The 23,474-nt window shown below is 42.3% G+C and overlaps 1 protein-coding gene across 2 annotated transcripts in view; it reads left to right on the forward strand.

Annotated features, from left to right (window-relative positions):
- NETO2 (neuropilin and tolloid like 2) overlaps positions 1-9,020 on the forward strand; it is a 34,266-nt gene extending 25,246 nt beyond the window's left edge. For both annotated transcript variants that reach the window (XM_035119434.2, XM_060276093.1), the window contains 5 exons: positions 1,597-1,641; positions 1,736-1,863; positions 3,989-4,217; positions 5,439-5,552; positions 8,332-9,020. In XM_035119434.2, the coding sequence (XP_034975325.1) occupies positions 1,597-1,641; positions 1,736-1,863; positions 3,989-4,217; positions 5,439-5,552; positions 8,332-8,912 (1,097 nt within the window). In that variant the 3' untranslated portion in view covers positions 8,913-9,020. The remainder of the gene's footprint in view (positions 1-1,596; positions 1,642-1,735; positions 1,864-3,988; positions 4,218-5,438; positions 5,553-8,331) is intronic.
- The last annotated feature ends 14,454 nt before the right edge of the window (positions 9,021-23,474 follow it).

Raw genomic sequence — 23,474 nt, forward strand, 5'->3', positions numbered from 1 at the left:
GCATATAAAAATCCTGGAGCAGAACTTTCTTTTTAATGTTCTTGTGCTCATGACTGCAGGAGGGTAAACACAGCTATCCAGTTTCAAATGTCAGAAGCAGAGATTTCAAACCAAGATTGTGAATGACAGGGTGCCTTGTAGGCCTTGGAACTTAAAATCATCCTTAAATGGGGAAATTGGCATTATCTCTCTCTTGTTCATTCACTCACTCACTCCACATACACATGTGGAAATTGGCATTTTATATATATCCACTCACCATGCAGATATGATTAGAGTTGTGTGCATGTTCATTCCCCTTTCAAAGCTACATTCCCAGAGTTCCCTGGGAAGAGGGACTGGTGGTTAAACCACTCTGTGAATTGTAGGTCTGGGAGGGAAATAGGGGAACTCTTGGCACCCTTAACAAATGACAGCTCCCAGAATGTTTTGGGGGAACCCATGACTGTTTGGCGTCATATTACAGTGCTACCTCGGGTTAAGAACTTAATTTGTTCTGGAGGTCCATTCTTAACCTGAAAGTGTTCTTAACCTAAGGTACGACTTTAGCTAATGGGGCCTCCCACTGCCGCCGCCATGCAATTTCTGTTCTCATCCTGAAGCAAAGTTCTTAACCCGAGGTACTACTTCTGGCTTAGCAGAGTCTGTAACCTGAAGCGGCTGTAACCCGAGGTACCACTGTATAGAGCTTGAAATGTAAGGTACATATGTTACTGAGTGATAAGGAACCTGTCTCCTCTCAGTTCCATATCCTAGTGCAGCGTTTCTCAACCGCTGTTCCGCGGCACAGTACTGTGCCGCGGGACGCTGGTTGGTGTGCCAGGAGACGCTGGCGACGAGAAGGGCGATTTGCTGCCCTGTCACGTGACTGGCGGCCGCCATTAGGGGCGCTGACCCGCCGGAAAGGAAGCCGGCCGGGTCACGACGGGGGCGGGGCGAGCGCAGCTCTCAACAGCCACCACCGCGGCTGTTTGTCTCGCTCTCGCTCCTCTTGCTGACGGCGCCCGGGAGTTTTTTGGTCGGCGCGGGAGTGAGCGGCCTCTTCGGCAAGGAGTCCTGCAGAAGGTGAGGTGCTCTTCTTGCTAGCCCAGGGGTCGGCAACCCGCGGCTCCGGAGCCGCATGTGGGAGCCTCAAAAGGGAGCCTCACCAAGAAGCCCCAGCCCACACAGACAGGGACCGATCGGAGGTCGGTCCGTCGTTTGTTCCCTTCCGCTGCAGAAACTCCACCGCCGGGGCTGCGCGCACGGGGAGAAGGCGGCGAGTGGCTCCGCCAAGGACATAATGCAGAACAGACCCGCAAAGGAACCCCTCAACAGTCTTTTGCCATTAAACTCCAACTTTTACACCATGCACTTTTTGCACCCGTGTGTGTAATGATTACGTCTCCCCTCCAAACTAAACTAAATATAGGGCGGCACAGAGTTGGTGTGCCGCGGGATTTTTTTTCATAGAACAAGTGTGCCGTGGCCCAAAAAAGGTTGAGAAACACTGTCCTAGTGTACCATATTATTTTTTGGCATCTGGAAGGTCCGTCTTTCTGTTTAAACCTTCAGCTCTCCCAGGCCAATCATTATGTTTTTTCTTCTTCATTACAGATCCTGACTTCACGTACCTAGGAGGTATTTTAAATCCCATCCCAGGTCTAGTATTGCAGTACTAATCTCTTTTGCATATTAGATTTTTTAATTTCTCTTACCTTTAATTTGACAGCGCATTGTGTCTGCCTCACTTTAGATTGCCAGTTCGAGCTCTCGGGAGCTGATGGGATTGTGCGCTCCAGTCAGGTGGAACAAGAAGAGAAAACAAAGCCTGGGCAGGCTGTTGACTGCATATGGACCATCAAGGCCACTCCAAATGCCAAGGTGGGCCCTCCAAATCATTCACTGTGTAATGAGCTCTCAGGTCATTAGTAGCTGGGAATGGCCATTAGTAATGGTTTGCATATTGCGTCTCGTTCATTTAAATTAATTACCTGTTGGTGGTAATGAGAAACGAAGACAGATGTTGGTTTCACAGACTGCTTCTGGTGCACAAAAAAGGTGTTACTTTTTCAGACCCATTCTGCTGTTTAGAAACCAACCATTATTGGTTGTGGGGGGTCAAAAGATGGATGTAAATATTTGAATATGGTTTCTTCCACCTTGGCTCCAATGTCTGATTTATTTTTCTTCTTCGGCGTTACTGTTCTTTATATTTAACATAGGTAGGTCCAAATACATGGAAATCATATTATTTTATCAGAGAAATCCCTTTGCTATGGGGCCAGCCAAGGCCAGCGGACCCCTGAGGTGGGATGAGGCAGTCACCTCAGGTGGTGGATCTACCCACAACCACTGCTGCCCACCTCTTTTTACTCCCCAAGCTACCATGTATGCCAACAGGGGGCATTTTCACTTTTGCCTAGGGCAGCAAAACACCCTGGGCCTAGCTCTGGGCATGCTTCCAAGACAACTTACTCAATTAAAATACTATGCTGCTCAACATATTGGAAACTATTCATCAGTGCTTTAATGGACACCACTGTTACATTTTGTAACCGAACTTTTCTATCCAAACTTAATAAGCTTTGCTAGGTAGCTCCTAAACTACATAACTTTCAAAATCTCATGGAATCTGGTTGTGCCAGGGTCATTCTGCTACAGTTTTAATTTGTTTTCTGATTCAGATCTATATTTTACTATTGCAGGTTATTGACTATTTGAGGGTGCAACAAAATAGTCTTCTCATTTACAAAATTGCATGCCCTGTTGTATTATGTGAGGTTGTAACCAACCTAGCTTCAATTTACATATTCAAATTTTGGCATCGTTTTCTAGTTGACACCACAGTGCATCTTCTCTACACATGCCTATGATGGGAAATTATTTTCTTGGTTAACATTCAATAACATCTCCACCCAATCTGGGGTTAAACTTGCAGATTAATTTGAATAGGGCTTGATGCTGTGCATAAGTTCCTCCACAATTTAGATAGCCAGAACTAGGTAGGACCATGACAACAGCATACACACACATCCATAAACATTCTCTGGAGCTTTTTAAAAAAAACTATTTAAGAGTAGCGCATAAGGGAGTATAAACAATATACTTGCTGTTCACGTTGATTTATGAATCTTAAAGCACTGTAAGCTATTGACACCGCAGCTTGTATTCCAAGAGTAAGAAATCAAATTATATCCCTCCTGATTCATCTATATTTGAAATATCTGGTGCTTATTTATAAATTTCATTGAATATTGCTGGAATGCATATCTTCAGTTCTGCGCTTATTGAATTGAATTATCTTCCTAACTCGCAGCGCTTTGATTGGATTATTTATGGTGTATCAAGCTCTCAGTTTGTCAGGATTCAAAATGCTACTGGGCTTATCTTGCTAAGGTTTGGGAGCATGTGTTTTAGCACTTTACGGCTAAAATTCCATCAGGAAATAAATATCCATCTAATAACCAGACAGTACCCCTGACAGGTATGCATGTAAATGCAGATGTGACTAGGTGAGTTAATGGCGTGAATTGTCTGAGGAAAATATATTTTTTCTGTCTGCAAAAGTACCACGTTTGTTTAAGCACGGAATGGCTGTCACTATCTTTTAAAAAAAATCAGGCTTATTACAGTGGTACCTCGGTTTACAAACACAATTGGCTCCGGAAGTCTGTACTTAACCTGAAGCGAACTTTCCCATTGAAAGTAATGGAAAGTGGATTAATTCGTTCCAGACGGGCCCGCAGAGTACTCAAACTGAAAATACTCAAACCGAGGCGTACTTAAACCGAGGTATGACTGTATGAGAATGGTGGGGTAATGAGTATAGCTGAAAATTGCAAGTTTATATTTATACATGCCTAAAATATATTTACAAGCTGTCTGCCCCTTTCATCTAAACGAAATGTGTAAACTTTTAAAATCGAAAATAATGTTTGCATATTTGGCTTGTCAGTTTTTTTATTATTACTTCTTTTAAAAGCTTTCCCCTGCCCCTTACCAACAGATATATTTGAGGTTTCTTGACTACCAGATGGAACATTCAAATGAATGCAAGAGAAACTTTGTGGCTGTGTATGATGGAAGCAGTTCTATCGAAAACCTGAAAGCAAAGTTTTGCAGCACGGTGGCTAATGATGTGATGCTGCAGACCGGAATCGGGGTGGTACGAATGTGGGCCGACGAAGGCAGTAGATTGAGCAGGTTCAGAATGCTCTTCACATCATTCGTGGACCGTAAGTGTACTGTAATGCATCCTTTTCGGAACTATGGAAAAATATTGTTTAGAACTTTAAACTCAGAGCTGTTTGCTGTTTACTCCATAAATGTCCGGAATTGACAACAACTGCTTACGGACACTACTTTTGCTATATATTAGTGGGTGACTCCAAACCATATAAAATATTGTGTAAGACTCATCAGCTGGAAACTTTTAAGAGAAGGAGATTGCGAGATTCAGATGCCATTTGCAAGCTTTGCCTTGCTATAGAACAGCTGCACTTTTGCAGTGTTGTGTTCTCTTTTTAGAGCGGGGCTGTTGACCTCTGTGTTTGGAAAAGTCCCATTCCTTTATTTGTGGCAGAACTGCAGGATGAATAATTAATGTGGCTTTTAAAGTATTGAAGGAAACAGGGTTTCTTCTTTAATAGATCAGGCATTTTGAAACTGGAAGTCTATCTGAAATCGTTGACCGCTTTTGATCCAAATCTAGTCTTCAGTGCAGTCTCCTGGAAACTTTGGAGTCACTGCCTTCCTTAAACTAAGTCTCATGGTTAAGAACAGCTGGAAATAGCAAGAAGTGTAATTAACTTTAAATTGCATTAATGTGATACCTAATTGGTTGTTGACCTTAATAATCAGCTTTACACTTTAAGCCTCAATAAACAACAAGGCAAAAAGTATTATAATTTAGAGAATATGACTCACAACTAAAAGCATGGGCCATTTTCAACAACTGACTAGACTGGGAAAAGCACAATAGAGAAAAATGCTGGAATACCACTTGTATTTACAACAAAATAACCCTCAAAATAAACGCCACCGAAAGATCATAGCCAGGGGAAGAGGGTAGAATAGCACTGTTATGCTGCTTTGAATAAATACTCTGTGTGATTGTGCATGATTGATGCTGTACTTTAGTAGTCACAGCTGTGGGATTATTATAAATGTGCCACTTTGTAGCATGCAGAAGACTTCTTTTTTCCTCAAATTCTAAGTCCAATTATGAAGCGACCAGTGCTTTGCTTTTGGGGGGGTTGTTGTGTGTGGGTTTTTGGGGTACTCAAGGGTACTCAGTACCAGCACCTTTTTCCTGCACTGGTTAAAAGTGTGGCACTTACTGTAATATGTTCATGGAGAGTACTGGCACCTTTTTTCCTAGAAGAAAAGCACTTGAAGTGACTATCTATCACTCTTAAGTTTGGGTAACTCATAACTTTTCCCCCCTTCCTTCATAGCCCCCTGCTCAGGCAGCACATACTTTTGCCATAGCAACATGTGCATCAATAATTCTTTAGTCTGCAACGGCATTCAAAACTGTGCATATCCGTGGGATGAAAACCACTGCAAAGGTGAGTGTGTGTTGCTATGAGGGGCAACTGGGGCTGCCTGGCTTGTGCCTTCTGATTCCCCCCCCCCCATCTCTCAAATGAGTCAAGGTCAGGTTCTGAGACCAAAATACTACAGTGGTACCTTGGTTTATAAACTTAATCCGTTCCGCAAGTCCATTCTTAAACCAAAGCGTTCTTAAACCAAGGCGTGTTTTCCCATAGCAGCGGGGGACTCAATTTACAAGTGGAACACACTCAACAGGAAGTGAAACAGGTTCTGCTTCCAAGGCAAAGTTCACAAACACCTACTTCCGGTTTTGCAGCATTCTTAATCCAAGTTGTTCATAAACTAAGCTGTTCTTAAACCAAGGTACCACTGTATAAGCAAAAAAAAATCAAAATTTAATAAAATTACTCTCCCTAATGGAGATCTGCCTACGTAAACTTTATAAGGCAAAGTGCACATGAAACTTGAAGTGCAATTCTGGATTATTTATGTATTAAGCTTCTGGATTTTCTAGCTCGGTATCAATTGCGACTTGTTTCTTCACCTTGAAGCACCTTCATTTGAGTTAGTAAACCATACAGATGCACTTACTGCGCAACACTATATCTCTCTGCTCACAGTGACTCGGTTTCCTGTTTTATAGCTTAACAAAAATAAATCAGTCGCAGACCAACTCTGGATCATTTACAACAATCTTTTTTCCTAACGAACCTCCAGCTTGCTAGCATGAATCAATCCTAGTCGGGGTGGCCTTTTTACCAACAATTCTCTAGGCAACGATTATGATGCTTCTGTATATGTTGCCTGTGTCCTTTCAGTTCAGAAATCTGCTCTAGTGTTTGTTGTGTGGCTGGAGCCAAACACCATCCTCTGGGCTGAAATAAATTACTATTCATATTTTGTCTGTAGATGTGAATGGACTTTTCTTTTTAATACCCAAGAGATAATAATGTCACTATACCCCTTCTGAATATCTTTTTTTATTCATGCTCATGCCTCTTGCCATACAGAAGAATGACCTTTTCTTCTAAAGCTTGCTTTTCCACCCCTTTCTAAGTACCAGTAGCTAGATATATAAAATTACTGCAATCCGCTAGTGCCATCTTGTGTGCTTTCATATGAAGTGCTCACATCACTACAGTGGAACCTCGGTTTATGAACACCTTGGTTTATGAATTTTCGGTTTATGAACGCCGCGGACCCATCTGGAACGGATTAATTCACTTTCCATTACTTTCAATGGGAAAGTTCTCTTCAGTTTATGAACGCTTCAGTTTATGAACAGACTTCTGGAACCAAATACACCCATGCTTCGGGTTAAGTACGCTTCAGGTTGAGTACTCCACGGACCCGTCTGGAATGGATTAATCCACTTTCCATTACTTTCAATGGGAAAGTTCGCTTCAGTTTATGAACGCTTCAGTTTAAGTACTCCGTGGACTGTCTGGAACAGATTAATCCACTTTCCATTACTTTCAATGGGAAAGTTCGCTTCAGTTTATGAACACTTCAGTTTATGAACAGACTTCCGGAACCAATTGTGTTCATAAACCGAGATACCACTGTATATGGTTTTTGTCACGTGTTGTTAACTTTTAGAGCTTGAGGTTGTGCCCGTCTCTTCCCCCAACCCCCCAGTCATCAAAACAAAGATAAAAGGAGGAGAGGGCTGTCTGTGGCTACTAGGCATGATGGCTATGCTCTGCTTCCAGGGTTAGAGGCAGCAATGTTCCTGAATGCCAGGAAATCATAGGAGGAGGAGAGTGCTCTTATACTCTGTCATGAAATTCTACTCAGTGTTAATCCAGAGTAGATTCCAATGTATAGTTAGCAGAGTAACAACTTAAACACATTGCAGGATTCCCCAGAAATAGACCAGAAGCAATTAATATTTCATCTAGCAGAGCTTTACTGGTACTGAAGGCAAAAGAGCATAATGGTCACAAATCCAATACACTCAGGATTGGCACTGTCCATAAGGAATCCAGCTGCAGCAGACGTAACTTAAATTTACAATAACTTAAGTCTAAACCTTAACACTATGTATAGAACACCACACCAGAAGGAAAAAGATAGAATGAGAAATTGAAACCCAGGCTCCTTCTGGCCCTACTTTTTAGCCAGCATGACCTTGCCTGAAAGAGATAACAGAACCAGTTTAACTCAGCTTCTCTGAAGGTATACCTAAACATCATGAACCTTCTGCTTGTTTCTTTCACACAGAGAAGCTTCCAGAACCCTCTTGAGTTAATTATAATAGGAAAGATCTCTACACATCAGATCAATACTTCCTGCACTAAGAAGTGCAAACTGACACACTCCAACCATTCTTGTCGGGTTCCCACAGACACTGCTTGGCCACTGCGAGAACAGGATGCTGGCCTGATCCAGAAGGCTCTGCATGTATTCTTATGTAGCGTTGCCCTCATAGTTAGTTGCCCTGCTTGCGACCATAATCTCCCGCATAAGCAGCTCCTGCGTACATAAAACAAGTGAAGAAGTTGGAGCTTGTAGAAGCTGCACAAAGAACTTGTTAAGTTTTAGAATTCCTGGGTGAAGATTACTCTGCTCCACACTGGTTCAACCTTGAGGAAATGGGGGAAAGATAGCAGATAGAATATGTAAAACAGCTCAGCAGCAGAAGTTGGATTTTTTTAAAAAAAGCAGAGTGCAGGGTTTTCTCCCTCTCTGTTGGGTGATGGACTTAATATTGTCATATGACAGTCTTAATATTGCTTGTTGCTGCTTGGTTCCCTTTTTCTTTTCTTTTCTTTCTTCTTCTTTTTTTTTTAGAAAAGAAAAAAACAGGGCTGTTTGAGCAAATCACCAAAACCCATGGGACAATAATTGGGATTACTTCAGGAATCGTCTTGGTCCTTCTCATCATCTCGATCCTGGTGCAGGTCAAGCAGCCCCGCAAGAAGGTGATGGCCTGCAAAACCACGTTCAACAAAACTGGTTTCCAGGAGGTTTTTGACCCTCCTCATTACGAGCTCTTCTCGCTGAGAGACAAAGAGATCTCTGCCGACTTGGCCGACCTGTCTGAAGAACTTGAGAACTACCAGAAAATGAGACGCTCCTCAACAGCTTCGAGGTGCATCCATGACCATCACTGTGGCTCCCAGGCCGCAACTGTAAAGCAAAGCAGGACCAACCTCAGTTCCATGGAACTTCCTTTCCGCAACGATTTTGCACAACCTCAGCCAATGAAGACCTTCAATAGCACTTTCAAAAAAAGTAGCTATACCTTCAAACAGGCTCACGAGTGTCCAGAGCAGGTGATAGAGGACAGGGTGATGGAAGAGATCCCTTGTGAAATCTACGTGAGGGGTCGAGAGGACGCTGCCCAAGGCTCATTATCAATGGACTTCTAATCTACTTTTGAAGGTGAAATGGGTGTGTGTAAATATTATATAAATATAATGTATGTGAATGTACAAAAATGTACCATACGGAATTCAATGGAGACATGTGTATTCATTCTTTTTTTCCTTTTTTTTTTTTAGCTCATTTATTTTAGGGTTGTTGTTGTTTTCCCCCCTGAAAGAAAACTCTTCATAAATCATTTTTTTCCTTGTGAAACTGCCCATCTGCTTGGAGAACAGAATAACAGGTTTTGCATGAGGCTTCAGCTACATGACATTTTTAAAACACACACACACACACACACACACACACACACACACACCAAACACAAAGATATAAATCAGTGTATACTCTCTCCCTTGTTTCATTCCTGCAGGTTCTCAGTCTTCGAGTCAAAAGCTTAATTACTCCAGTAATAATAAAAAATAAGTTGGTACAACACCATATAGCTTAACATTGAAAGCAGTTATTATAATTTGTCAAATTGTGGCTAGAGTTATTGTGTTAAGTGCCAATTAAGACTCAAATGAGTTACACTGCATTCCATCTGGTTCATCTTGTCTAATTTATATATCGCTGCCTTTTTAATTACTGACTCCTTAAAGCCCAGTCCTAAGGCTTTCTATGCCAGCAAATAAATGGTGTACTGGCAGCTGCTTCTGGTGACAACAGGACAAGATTTTAAGGACATCATACCAGCACAAATATTCAGGACCTCCAAGTTCTGTGGGGGAAATGAATGAAATGGGTTTCTTGCCTTTTAAAAGCTTTTTAATTTTATCTTTGAACTCGGTTCCTTTGGGGAAATCAAGTTTTTTGTCTTTGGCAGTCAAAATCCATTGGTAATTTCAGCATCACACCAAATCTCTAGTTGTGTTAACATCCTATCATGCACTGATAGCACTTCGTGCTAAGCACAGGTAAGACATCACCACAACATTTGTTTGACGGTTATCAGAAAAATGTGTTAACAACGTTTAGACCATGACTTGTATTATCTTCTTGCAGCAATACATCAGGGATTTCGAAAACTGCTGAAAGGCCATTTCTGCCATATTAACATGGTGCAAACATTATTGTTGCAGGTACTTAACTGTGAAAGAATATTGGCCCATGTCTTTCAAAAGATTTGCAGCAATGTTGGTGTCCTAAAGCAGTCTGAGCGTTCTCCCCGCACATGTCGTTGGTGGAATAAATATCTTTTGCTTTCTTTTGGTGATGCAGGTTGTTGAGAAATACATTTTCCCCCTGTGTTGCAAGAATTCAAATTACTCTGTATGGCAGAGCTGAGCCGAGCCCTAGGCCAACTTTTTATGATGTGTGTATTACATGAACACTATTTAAATTCATTACAAATTGTGTGGAATGCCTACTTACAAGTTAGATTCAAATGCCTTTATGAGGCTTTCCTCTGCAGGAATCTTGGTACCCTTGTTGTTGGAAGGCTCTCCAGTGCCACAATACTCAGGCTTCCCTGACCATCTTCAAAGGCAAAAAGCGTTAACCTGTGATTGGTTACCATTCATTGAGCTCTTTCCCCACAAGTAGCATTGGTTACTAGTCAGCCCAAGCCACCAAAGCCCAGATGCCAACATGAATAAAATACGGGGGGGGGGGGAGATAAGCCCAACCCCACATGATCAGGATACAGTGCATGCACTCCATTTGAATGGCAATGCCCATCAACTTTTTTTTGGGGGGTGACCCCCCAAATATTTTATTGGGTGAGCCAAAGGGACCTCAGCTCCTAGGAGTTGGCTCCTGTGCCATATGCTAATCTATAGAAATTGTAATGCAAAACATCTATTCTCTCTACTTGTTGATTCTCAGAAAAGAACCTGAGATGATGTTGGACTTCCATTCCCGTCAGCCCCAACCAGCATGGTTGATGGCCAGGGAAGATAGGCATTCTAGTCCAACAACATCTGGAGGGCGACAAGTTTGCTCTGCTGCTCTAGACACAAGGTGTTCTATCCATAGAATCATAGAGTTGGAAGAGACCACAAGGGCCATCCAGTCCAACCCCGCCAAGCAGGAAACACCATCAAAGCATTCTTGACACATGCCTGTCAAGCCTCTGCTTAAAGACCTGCTTAAAAGGTTCTTTGAAGAATGTGGCTTGGTCAGGGGCTGGACTAGGAGCCACAAATCCCACCTCTCTAGTGTCTTTGTCCTGCCTTGTCCTGTCATGGAATATTGTAGGTTGTGCTCCTTGACTTCAGGCCAAGGTCTGTTCGCAGGTCAGGCTGAAGAAAGAAGCATCAATTCACATTTTTGTTACCAGTATATATTCTTAACTCTACAGGTATGGCTTCCATATTTTTATGATCAAAAGGTTTATAAATGGAACTCTCCAGCTTTTCTTAGACTTTTATATAACTCGACACTGTATGACCTATGTCTGCCACTCAAGCACCTGTACAGCAAACTGATTATCAGTGTGCATGTTAACAGCTATGAACTGCAGTGTTGCTACTTGTGAAGAACACCTGGTTTCTTTACCATCTAGCCTTTTATAAACCCACAGGTTACTTAAGCTTTCTTTGTTTACATATCTGTTTTCACTAAATGTGACCTTGCAACTCTGAGCCAATGGGCAATACCCTGTATTTTTTAAAAAATGTATGATAAAGGAAAGTTACAAATTATTTGTTGTACTGACTTGCAGGCTGCTGTGTAAGTGAAAGATACTTGCATCTCAAGTACTTGTGTTTTAAGACTGCTGGGATTTTGTAAAAGTAGGTTGCGTCAGTAAAGCATAACAACTCAAGTCTTTAGTTTAGGGCATTCAGCTATTGCCGTTTTCCCCAAAACAAGAATGACCAAATAACTAGTTTTGTTCTTCTAGGGGAAAAAGTTGGTCACGGTTGCTTTGTGGAATAATACAGTCCTAAAAATAGCATCATTCAAAAACGATTGCAAGGGTTTTTCACACAAGCAAAGGTAGTAGCTTCAGCATTCAGTGCAATAAGCACACACTATTTTGGTCATATTCTTTAGTGCAAAATAATCCCAGTGACTTTGACTTTCGGGCTCTGATACCTTGCTGGGTACAAGATTTTTAAACAGTGGGATTTTTAAATAGTGCTACTTTTGCAATCAACAGAGCCAAAGTAGACATGACATGGGTCATCTGTAAACCATCTCCCAGCAATCTTGTTCTTAAAAGCAGCTGTGCCCTACCTCTCCCTATGCACCCCTCCCCCCCAAAAACCTTGTCTTTTTCCAGCCCCTGGGCTATTTAGCAGCTCGTGAGGGATTGCAATCAGAAAAACAGCATGACAAGGGGTAAAATACTTCCTCAGTGACATAGGGTTGGCCAAGCTGAATTTATCAAGTGCCAAGCCTACTTTATTAATCACTTTGACCTTATAATCTGTGATTTAGGCCTACCTGTGTGAAAGGTCTTCCTGGTTTCTGCGGTAGTTCTCTCAACATACAACTGGATTTCAGTCGCCTAGAGTTGTCTGTTCCCTGGAAGTTTGCTTGCTTGCTGTGAGCAAGTTGAAGCTTTCAGTCTAACTGCAAGACCATTTGGAGCAGTGCATATTCATCTTAGCTGACTTAGTTTGCCTGATTAGTAAAGGGAAATGTGCAAAAAGAGGGCAGCTTGGGTAACTGAAAATTCCTTCAGTAGCACCTTAAAGACCAACTAAGTTTATATTTTGGTATGAGCTTTCGTGTGCATGCACACTTCTTCAGATACCAGAGTGGAAGCAGTTGGTATTAGATGTCATCTCCAGGAACCTCCAACAATCTTAAGAGAAACTCTGCTGTGTTCTCTTCTAGCAATATATTTCACTTGGTACCCACACATTATTGGTACGAAAGATGCAGAAATGTTTTGTCATGTTGTGGAACACTGAAAGCGAATGTTGAATCATCCAAATGTATGACAAGCAATTCAATAGTGGATAACTACTTCTCTCTTTTTTTAATCACATCTGGTTGAATGAACCACATAGTCACAATTCCCTTTTCTCCATTATTTTCCTAATGCAATCACTGTTCATACCCAGCTGAAGAGGGAGGGGAGAAGGGAAGGTATGGACAAAAGAGAGATAACAAATGCTGCATCAGCTAAATCTGTTTTCCATCTACTTCAGGTATTAAAATCATGGAAATTTTGAAATCCAGCTTCTCCTTTTTCCAGCATTTAGCTGTTGTCAATAATCCAGGATACAGAACGTAACGGCTTAGTTGCCACAAGCCTTTATGATTCCACAAGACTGGACCATGAGGGGAGAAAGCAAAGACCTGGAAATATTCGCCACATTTTCATTTAGATGTGTGGCAATTTCAGGAGTCTTTTTAAGCTATAAGTGGGGTGTGGGGTGTTCTGGTATTTCAGAGAAAGAATGTTGCCATCTCAAACTGCATTATTTTTAAGGTGTGTAACTGGGCTGCCTGCTGCCCCCTTCTCCCATCCCATCAGAGTTCCTTCCCTCCTGTTTGTTCCCTATTTTCCTGGCCTTGAAAAGTGTGTTTCCTTCTTCCTATGCAGCTCCAGAATAATTGGAAGGTACTGTTTTATTTGAGAAAAACAAGTGATACTTTGATTTTTTTCTGATAGGAGAAAATAAGTTTTTAACCTAGCTGTCTTGAGGGGGGGAAATGGTAGTCCTCTGCCACACATACTCTGTGTGTCACCTAAAGTCCTAAAAGAATTACTTCTATTTGCTTTCCCAAATGTATTGGTCTAGTACTCAGTCTAATGTAGGACTACTCAGAAATAACATTTATTTTCCTTCTGAGCAGATCTTCATAGAATTGGGAGTTCTAATTTGAGGCAGCCATGGTGAAAACTGAAGGAGGGCAATATTTATCACTCTAGTGTTATCCAGAATAGTAAGCTGCTTTGTATTGAGTCAGCTAGCTCAGTGCTGTCTGCAAGGGCCGGCAGCAGCTCTCTGGGGTTTCCTACAGGGCTTTCTCCCAGCCCTATCTGGAGAGGCCAGGACCTTTTACACACAAAGCAGATGTTCTACTCCTGAGCTATGGCCCATCCCCATTTTCTCCTTGGACCCACCTGCTGGATCAGGCCAATGGCTAACCATCTAGCATTCTCTTCTCACAGTGCCAGTGGCCAGCCAAATGTCCATGGGAATGGGATGCTCAAAAGCAAGACATGAACACAATAGCACTCTCTCCATGTGTGGTCCCAGCAGCAATCAGCATTCAGATGTATACTTCCTCCAACAGTGGAGACAGAGCAGAGCTATAGTGTGTACTAGCCTTATCCACGAATCTTCCCACCACTGCCCCTAACAGATTATCTCCCAGGGGAAAGGCTGCCTACCCTGTTCTCTAACAGAATGCCAACATGCATGTCATTAAGAGACAGAGAAGGCCATGTGCCCCCCTTCCCCACATTCGTTATCTTGGTTTTTTAATTCTTTTTATTCGCAGGGTTACGTGGTGTTATGTGCTCATGTCATTCAGCTTGAAAGCAACCAGCAAAACTCTTATCTCTGCTTCCATGAGTTCTCGGTTTCTTTGGGCATCTCACAATGCATAGAAATAATCATCTCAATAGGCAATAGCCTCAAGTTCACGAGAAGCTATTTTGTATAAATTTTGAAAGGATCCCCTTTGGTTAGCTTCCAGGACACTCCCCCCGCATTGCTCTACCTGTACTGCTTTTGTACTGCGGCTCTTGGAAAGAGATTCATCAGAAACTCAATCCTTAGCTGCAGAATTAATTTTATTAAGAGAACTCAAATGTATGTTGAGCTACATTTAAGTTCTCTCTCAGGAGTGTCTCAATAGGAACAGTTTTCCTTTATACTTATTTGCCCGATGGCTCTTTCCAACCTCCTGAAAGTCATCTGCTCTTAAATTGTGCCTCATAGCAATCTACCATCTGATCCAAGTTTTTATTTGCCTCATTTGGAGCCAGCCTGAAGTGAGTTTTGGCCAAGTGGGCAACACTAATTACTTTGCTCTGTAACTTTCTAAGCAAGCCTCTGCAAATGTTTTGTCCATAATACAGCAGCACAAAACATGCAGATATAACACACTTCTCCCTAATCACACCCACAGAGACCAGACATCAGTGCATCAGCTGAAGAATTTGCCATTTTTGAAAGTCCCAGTGTTGTAAATGTTGAATAATCACCTTGTTCATGAATCATGTAGCGCTCATGGCTACAGCTGACTCTGAAACTTCAGTCACAAGGTCCACATTCCAGAGACTGACAGTAACACAATTTGGAGCTCATACCAGTTTAGATGGGGAACAGGCTGTGACTAAAATATAGCAGTCAGAAACTATCCTTTTTGATATGGCCATATCACACCTGACATGTTTATGATGTCTATGTTCTGGTTTAAGCAAAAGGGTTCCATTTTCTTTTTTCACTTTCACATACAGATATTAAAAAGCCAATTGTTGTCTGTTTTCACTTATTTTAAAACTATTAGAAGCTGGTAATTTCTTTATTCAATTGTGATTATAGCAACACACTTTGAGTTCAAATACTTGTATGGGATGGACACTAAAAATGACTTAAAATATTCTGGCACATCACACTTGTACAAAAGCCGAAAAGAACATTGTTAGATCTCAAGGAGTACAAGCCCATACATTTTTACTCAGAAATAAGTCCCACTTAAGAGGACCAACTCTCAGGTAAGAGCAAAGGATCGCAGCCTTAGCCTCTTACACCTCTTTTTTCTTTATAGCAGATGAGGCTATAGTAATTGCACACAGGGGTGGGTTGTTGGGTTGTTGGTTTTTTTGTAATCTGCAGAATTTGATAAGCCTGTGTGTGCCTTTGCTGTTGTGGCAGAAAAAGCCAAGAAATCCAATAGAACAAAGAGAATGAGAATACACATTATTTGTACATAATGGAGAAATCAAAACCCACCAGGGCTATTTCCTTCCCTTTTTCTTCTGTCTGTGAACTGCCTTTAGAAGCCTCCAAGGGGAATATAGGCCAGCTCTGAGAATAATTGGTTGGGTGCTGACATTAAAAAGCTCAGCCTTTGTTGCAGGCAGCCCAGTTTAAATGTTCTGTACCAGTGAAACGCTATAGGCTGTTGAGCTATGATTATATCTGTACCAGTTAGCACAGGAAGCTGCATTAGTCTGATAATTGTGCTGCATCAACTACAACTCGTGGGCACCTTCCAAAGCTTAGATCTCTGATGCTCAGCTCCCCACTTTGAACCTGAACGCTCTTATTTTCTTACACGATTTTGAAGCGTTCTTACATTTCCTGTTTTCCCAATCTACATACCCCAACACTTTCCTAGGGGAAACCTGATGTTTGCCACTGAATCAAAACAAATGTCAATCCACAGGGGGGGGAAACTGATTCAATAATAATAGTAATAGTAATAAATAATTTATTATTTATACCCCACCCATCTGGCTGGGTTTCCCCAGCCACTCTGGGCAGCTTCCAACAAAATATTAAAATACAAAGGTCTGTTAAACATTAAAAGCTTCCCTAAACAGTGGTAAACAGCGGGTTTGGATGAGCCCTACCTAAGTCTTTGCATCTCGTTCCCTAGGCTGGGGTGTGTGGGGGGGGGGACATCCTTCCTTGCGGTATATAGAATGTCTCTTGCAAGCCCACATTCTAAGGTTGCCAAACCAATTAGACCCACCTCACCCGTTTGCCTTGAAGGACAACACGCCGGGTTCAGCAAGCGCATTGATTACAGAGTCGACCTCGCTAAGGTTGGACGTATTAATTGATTTCCTCAAGGAAGCCCTCTGTGAGTCATTGAAGCAGCTATTAGCGGCTGATGTCAAATATCTTTGCCTTCTATCCTGAGCATTTGTTTTGGGGTGGTGTTTTGTTTTGTTTTTTAGCAAACTTAACTGAACAGCCCTCCCCATGCATCACAGGAGCTACCAGAAATAAATGCATCTATTTGAATGTTTTATTCCTGCCATGCTCAAAAGCATCTGTGTATTGTAGAGGCTTCTCTATAGTGTGGGAAGATATTCAAAAGGAAATGGTGTTTTGATTTGTTGTTGTTTTTTAAAAAAAGCATAAAAGAAAAAGGAAGAACCGTCAGATCTATAAATAGTCTCATTGTCAATAGCAGATATGAGCCAATGTTTGAACTAGCCCTACCAGAAGCCTGTGGAAATTAAATGTGTGTCAAAACACTTTCTGCAAGCCCAGCAGAGAGGCGTGTTGACTCGACATCTCTGGAATATAATTCCAATGCAGACATGCCCAAACTGTATGTTCCGAAAGAACTGTTGTTACGCTGTAATGTTGATAAGAGCTGCCTTCAATATGTAGAGTAGAAGGGGGGCAGTGTAGTGCGATGGCTGGAGGGTTAGACTAGGACTTGGGAGACCAGGGTTCAAATCCTGACTTGGCAATGATGCTCACTGGATGACTTTGGGACAGTTCCTGCCTCTCACCCATCTCTGCCACCTTGAGCTCCTTAGGGGAAAGGATGGGTGTTAATATAATGCATTTTTAAAAATTGTTATTTCATAAAATGTATATACATTTTAATGCTCAAAGCAGTTTACAGAAAGAATAAAACAGCAAAATTATCAATAAAAAAGCCATTTAAAAAGTGGGAAGAGTAATTAAAAGCAGAGCTAAACCGAAAGCAAACGAAAGCCTACATCTCAACATTCTCATACACATCTGGGTAGACAAAACAAAACAAACATGTTTTTAGCAGGTGGTGGGAAGAGTGCTGGGAAGCCGCCTGGCTGATGACAATAGGCAGGGAGTTACCAAGTATGGGAGCTGCCACACTAAAATGTGGATTTCTTGCAGATGCAGAAATGCTTGTAGGTGGCACCTACAACAGGTGTAAATGTAAAGAAATATAATGTGAAGGAACAGATGTGATGTAAATAAGGCCAGATGACACACGCAAACTTACTGTTAGTCCTGCAGTGAAGCAGGCGTGTGGGGCGGGGGAGATATAATATGTTTCCCCACCTGTTTTCTGCAGGGGGGGGGGGGGAAGGCTGGGAAGCTGCTGGTGTCTTTGCTTACAGCCTAAGAGATGCTGTAAAAAGAATATATAGAAAAGGTAGCCTGGAGTTAAAGCAGGGGATGGGAATGTGTGCTTTCAAAAAGACAACAAAATAATACAACACTAGGTAGGTAATAATTTTATTTCCTTAGCTGTAAGCCATAACAAAGAAGAAAGGAGATGCAGACTTGAGCTGCAAATTTAGCTTTTAATTTTCTGGCTGCCAGTATAACGAAAGAAACTCACAAAGTAACATAGTTTTCCTTGCCAAATAGAAAAAGCACATTAGCCAACTAGGTACCCATTCGCACCCTACATTTAAAGCAAATCACACAGTGTCATGGCTTCCCTCCCAAAGAATCCTGGGAAATGTGGTTTGTTAAATGTGCTGGGAGTTCTTAGGGAAGCCCTAATTCCCTCAAAGACTGTGCTTTTTGCTCTCTTTTTTTAAGGTGCTGGTACTCACCGTGAAGTTGTTATAGTAAGTGCCACACTTTTAACCGTATTTGGGTTTAAAAACACTGCTCACAGAGCTACAGTTCCCAGAGATCCCTGGGAGGAGGGATTGCTTGTTAAGCCACTCCAGAAAATTGACGCTCTGGGTGGAATTGGGGTCTCCTAGCAACTCTCAGCACCCTTAACAAACTACAGTTCCTGGGATTCTTTGGGGGGGGGAGCAGTGCCTGTGTTAAAGCTGTGTCACAGAGCTTTAAATGCATACAACAGGTGGTGCCCTGAGTGTGGCAAAATTCTCCCCACAGATAAATTCCGACAAATATTTTTCCCAGGGATTTTTCTAAAGCTGACCTTGAGTAATATAAGGGACAATATCCTCTGTAACGGTTTGACAAAAATGGGCTTGGGTGCAGGGAAGGGGTAAAAGGTAAAGGTAAAGGACCCCTGAGCCAACATTTGTCCGCAGACAGCTTCCAGGTCATGTGGCTAGCATGACTAAGCCACTTCTGGCGAAACCAGAGCAGCGCACGGAAACACTGCTTACCTTCCCGCCAGAGTGGTACCTATTTATCTACTTGCACTCTGAAGTGCTTTTGAATTGCTAGGTTGGCAGGAGCTAGGACAGAGCAACGGGAGCTTACCCCCGTCGCGGGGATTCAAACTGCTGACCTACCGATCAGCAAGCCCTAGGCTCAGTGGTTTAGACCACAGCGCCACCCGCATCCCTGCAGGAGAGGGGTATATCAGGGGTAAGACAGTAATGCAATACAACAACAGCAGTATATCCTTGAAAGGTAAGCCTGCGTCATCTGTTTCCAAATGAGAAAGATACAGAGTCTCTGGGTGGGCGGAACCATCAGCCACTGGCTTGGAGAAAAACAGAGTGGCTTTGATGAAAATGTCAGTATAGCAGCATGGATTGCAGCAAGAATAAAGGAGCAAAGCCAAGGTATTAGCAAACACCGCACAAGCTCCAGTCGGTTGGGAATTTCATCATCAAAGCAAACAAAAACTTCAAAAGCGAGCATTGCAGTGTGGTGATGTGGGATAAAAGCAATGACACCAACCCTAAGATCTCCGGAGGGGTAGGAAGAGGCACACTGCAAATCCTGAGTAGCAATGTTTCATTTTGATGCCAGGATGCTGTACTGGCAGCTCAGTTGGCTATTTATTGCATTTCCTGAACAGCTGTAGACAGACAGAGGGTCCTAAGGGGCTGTTGTCTCTGCACAGCCTCAGCCCCGGACATGAAATTACCCAGGCTGCAGTGTAAGAGGGTTGGATTCAGCGGAGCTCTTTGTGCCAAATTTATTCAATGTTCCCCTGGAATGTCTTCACCGCCGTTAGTTCATTTTCAGAACTGCTCAGGCCTGTGCTTCAGCTCAAAAGAGCTATATATAACCGGAGCTGGTTTTTTTGTTATTATTTATTTCATAAAATTTATATACCGCTTGCAGATTGCAGATTGGAGCAGTCAAGTATGTAAAAGGGGGCAAGGTGATCTCGCAAATAAACTGGTCACATATTTCTAGTTACAGGTAGGTAGCCGTGTTGGTCTGAGTCGAAGCAAAATAAAAAAATTCCTTCAGTAGCACCTTAAAGACCAACTAAGTTTATATTTTGGTATGAAAGCTCATACCAAAATATAAACTTAGTTGGTCTTTAAGGTGCTACTGAAGGAATTTTTTTATTTTGGTCACATATTGTTATAGACATGGGACTTTTTTGTGCTCTGCCTCTCTGCTTCGTATATCCCTTCCTGGTGGTAGTCAACTGGTTTGCTTTTAAAGCTACAGAAAGCAGGAGGTCTTTAGCACTGCTATGAAGTCGCCTGTGCGGGAAGACATTTCCTTTTTTTTTAAAAAAAAGATATAATTATATTTTATTGAATTTTCAAAAATTCAACATGTACACTCCAATACATTATGATTTTTTTCTTTTGTTTTATGTACTTACCACCCTGTTTTCAATTTGTACCCTATCTTTTGTCCTTTATACCGTAACAACAATACAATAATCTCTAATTGCTCATAGTACCAATCCTGCTCGCGAGTTCATGATACTATAGTATTTCTTTAAGTAATAATAATAATAATAAAAGGCTTCCAATCATCATTAGGTTCTCTCATTTTAACTGTTAACTTTGGCTGCAGGAAGACATTTCCTGGTTGCTACTGGTTGAGTGGCAGTTTTTTTTTAAGTACCTGAAGGGAGGTTAATAATTTCTTTTTTTAAAAACCCACAATAATAATAATATTAATAATTCCTTTATGAATCACTTCCCACAAGGTGAATCCTGAAGTGATTTACAATTTTATAACACACATGCACATATATCGGTTACATATATAAGAACAATTTGCATAACTGACACAAGGCGTTCTTTTGAAACTTTGAAAGGAAAGCTCTGCTTTGATGGACACTTCAGCAGAAAATTAGGGAAATGGAAACCAATTTCACTTTCTTTTTTGTAGGTGGAAAAGAATAGAAAGGAGAGGAGAAAAAGAAGGAAGGGCAGAAGAGATGGAGACGCAGGCTGCATTGTTGATTAACTCTGAGATGCGACAGAACGAGCAGTGGACAGGCTGGGAAAAGATATTTACTCTAGAAGTGGCACAGAGTGAGCAGCAGGTCGGAAGGCCTGTGGTTCAGGGAGGGGGCCCTTGCAAACCTATCCTATAAGAAGACATTTGGCCAGACTAATGTGCTTCAGTCAGAGTTAAGGATGGATGGCAATCTGTCATATATGACTTAGTTGAGATTCCTGCATTGCAGGGGGTTGGACTAGATGACCCTCGGGGTCCCTTCCCACTCTATAGTTCTATGATTCTAAGTATTGGGGCACCAGGACTTTGAAGAGAAAGAAACCTGCATTGAGGCCCTCTCTGCACCATACATTTAAAGCCGTATCATACCACTTTAGCAGTCATGGCTTTCACCCTAAAGCAGAGATTTCCAAACTGTGTGTCGTGACACCTTAGTGTGTCAGCTGCGGTGTGTAGGTGTGTCACGCGAAGACTCCCTGTGCTCCTCCCAGGGCCAGAAAGGAGTTTGTTTAACCTCCGGTTAGCTAGTAAAACTGAATTACCGTGTCTGCGTGTCTAAAAAGTGTGTCACAAACATGGAAAGTTTGGAACGCTCCGCCCCAAAGCATCGTGGGAACTGTAGTGTGTGAAAGGTGCCAAGGCTTGATGGGATACAACCCCACCAGCACCCTGTTCCCTTCACAAAGCTACAATTTTCAGAGTTGCCTGCGAACTCTGGATTTGTTGTTTAGCAGGATTCATAGTTAAACTCTGCGTGAGTGCATAGGGGTCTCAGCACCCTTAGCAAACGATGACTGCTGAGAGATGCTTTAAAAAGTGTGACACAAATTTCACAGATAATAAATAATAAAAAATGAAAGTGAGGAAGTAGCAAATGTTTTTTTAATAAATAAATATCCCCCTCCATATGTCCCTTATAGAAGTCAACATCCCTAGGTGGAGAGAATTCACAGAGGCCTGGCGCTACTTGCCGGCCCATTGGAAACGTTTGAGACGTCTGCCTTCCCGAAAGATTCAATTATTAAGGACACACAGTCTTAATTATATCGTTACATTCACACACAAAACCAGCCTGTCTAATACCATTACCTTTGTAAGCCATAATATGATTACGGGGGAACATTAAGGAAATTAAAATCGTGGCGAAGGGGGAAATAGCTCTTGAGTAATTGAAACCAACTTTCTTGCAGAGAAATCATTAGGAAGTGGATCAGGCGGCTGAATTAAAAGGGCAGATTTTGATGACTGATCCCGCTGCAGCTTGAATGCTTAAAATTGGGCAAACCCAGGATGAGCAGGAGCCCATTTGCAGAATGAACCCAAGGATTTCTGCGGCAGCAATAATTAGTGTTAGAGGGGGAATGCTTCTATTGCCACCATTGCCACTAATACTATTAACTGTGCTAGTGGGGATTGTGTGTGTGCGTGTGCGTGTGTGCACATGTTGTGTGTGTGTGTGTGTGTGCATACACACAGAGAGAGAAAGAGAAAGAGAGAGGATGTAGCCTATCTTTATTTCAGCAAGGCCTGCTGTGGATGTAGCCTATCTTGATTTCAGCAAGGCCTTTGACAAGGTGCCCCATGAAATTCTTGTAAAGAAGCTGGTAAAATGCGGGCTAGACGATGCTACCATTCAGTGGATTTGTAACTGGCTGACTGACCGAACCCAAAGGGTGCTCATCAATGGCTCCTTCTCATCCTGGAGAGTAGTGACTAGTGGGGTGCCACAGGGTTCTGTCTTGGGCCCAGTCTTATTCAACATCTTTATCAATGACTTGGATGATGGGCTTGAGCAAGTTTGCAGATGACACCAAATTGGGAGGGGTGGCTAATACCCCAGAGGACAGAATCACACTTCAAAATGACCGTAACAAATTAGACAACTGGGCCAAAGCAAACAAGATGAATTTTAACAAGGAGAAATGTAAAGTACTACACTTGGGCAAAAAAAATGAAAGGCACAAATACAGGATGGGTGACACCTGGCTTGAGAGCAGTACATGTGAAAAGGATCTAGGAGTCTTGGTAGACCACAAACTTGACATGAGTCAGCAGTGTGATGCAGCAGCTAAAAAATCCAAAGCAATTCTGGGCTGCATCAATAGGAGTATAGCATCTAGATCAAGGGAAGTAATAGTACCACTGTATTCTGCTCTGGTCAGACCTCACCTGGAGTACTGTGTCCAGTACTCACGTCCTGCTTCCCCGCTTTGGGGCACCTGGTTGGCCACTGTGAGAACACGATGCTGGACTAGATGGGCCGCTGGCCTGATCCAGCAGGCTCTTCTCAGGTTCTTATGGCCTTCCTCCTTAAGGGATATTCTGTGGCTGCTGCTTTGTGGCAGACTCACAAAGAGTTGTGGGGGGAAACGCACAGAGAACATGTAGTAGTAGCTGAGCAGATCGGCATCTGGGTGGGAAGGGTGATATTGTTGTTGGTATCTGTCTGCCTTGTGAGACAGTGGAGGAATGTGCCTTTGGGGGCGAGGTCAAGCAGTTGGAAGGTTGCAATGCCTGCTGTGGCTGTAGATACATGTTTTGTTGCATCTGGGGCAGATGAAGGCAACCAGATATCCTGCTGCCCATGCAGAGAGAAGAAACGCC

Source organism: Zootoca vivipara, chromosome 6 (genome assembly GCF_963506605.1).
Source record: "Zootoca vivipara chromosome 6, rZooViv1.1, whole genome shotgun sequence".
Taxonomy (NCBI): Eukaryota; Metazoa; Chordata; class Lepidosauria; order Squamata; family Lacertidae; genus Zootoca; species Zootoca vivipara.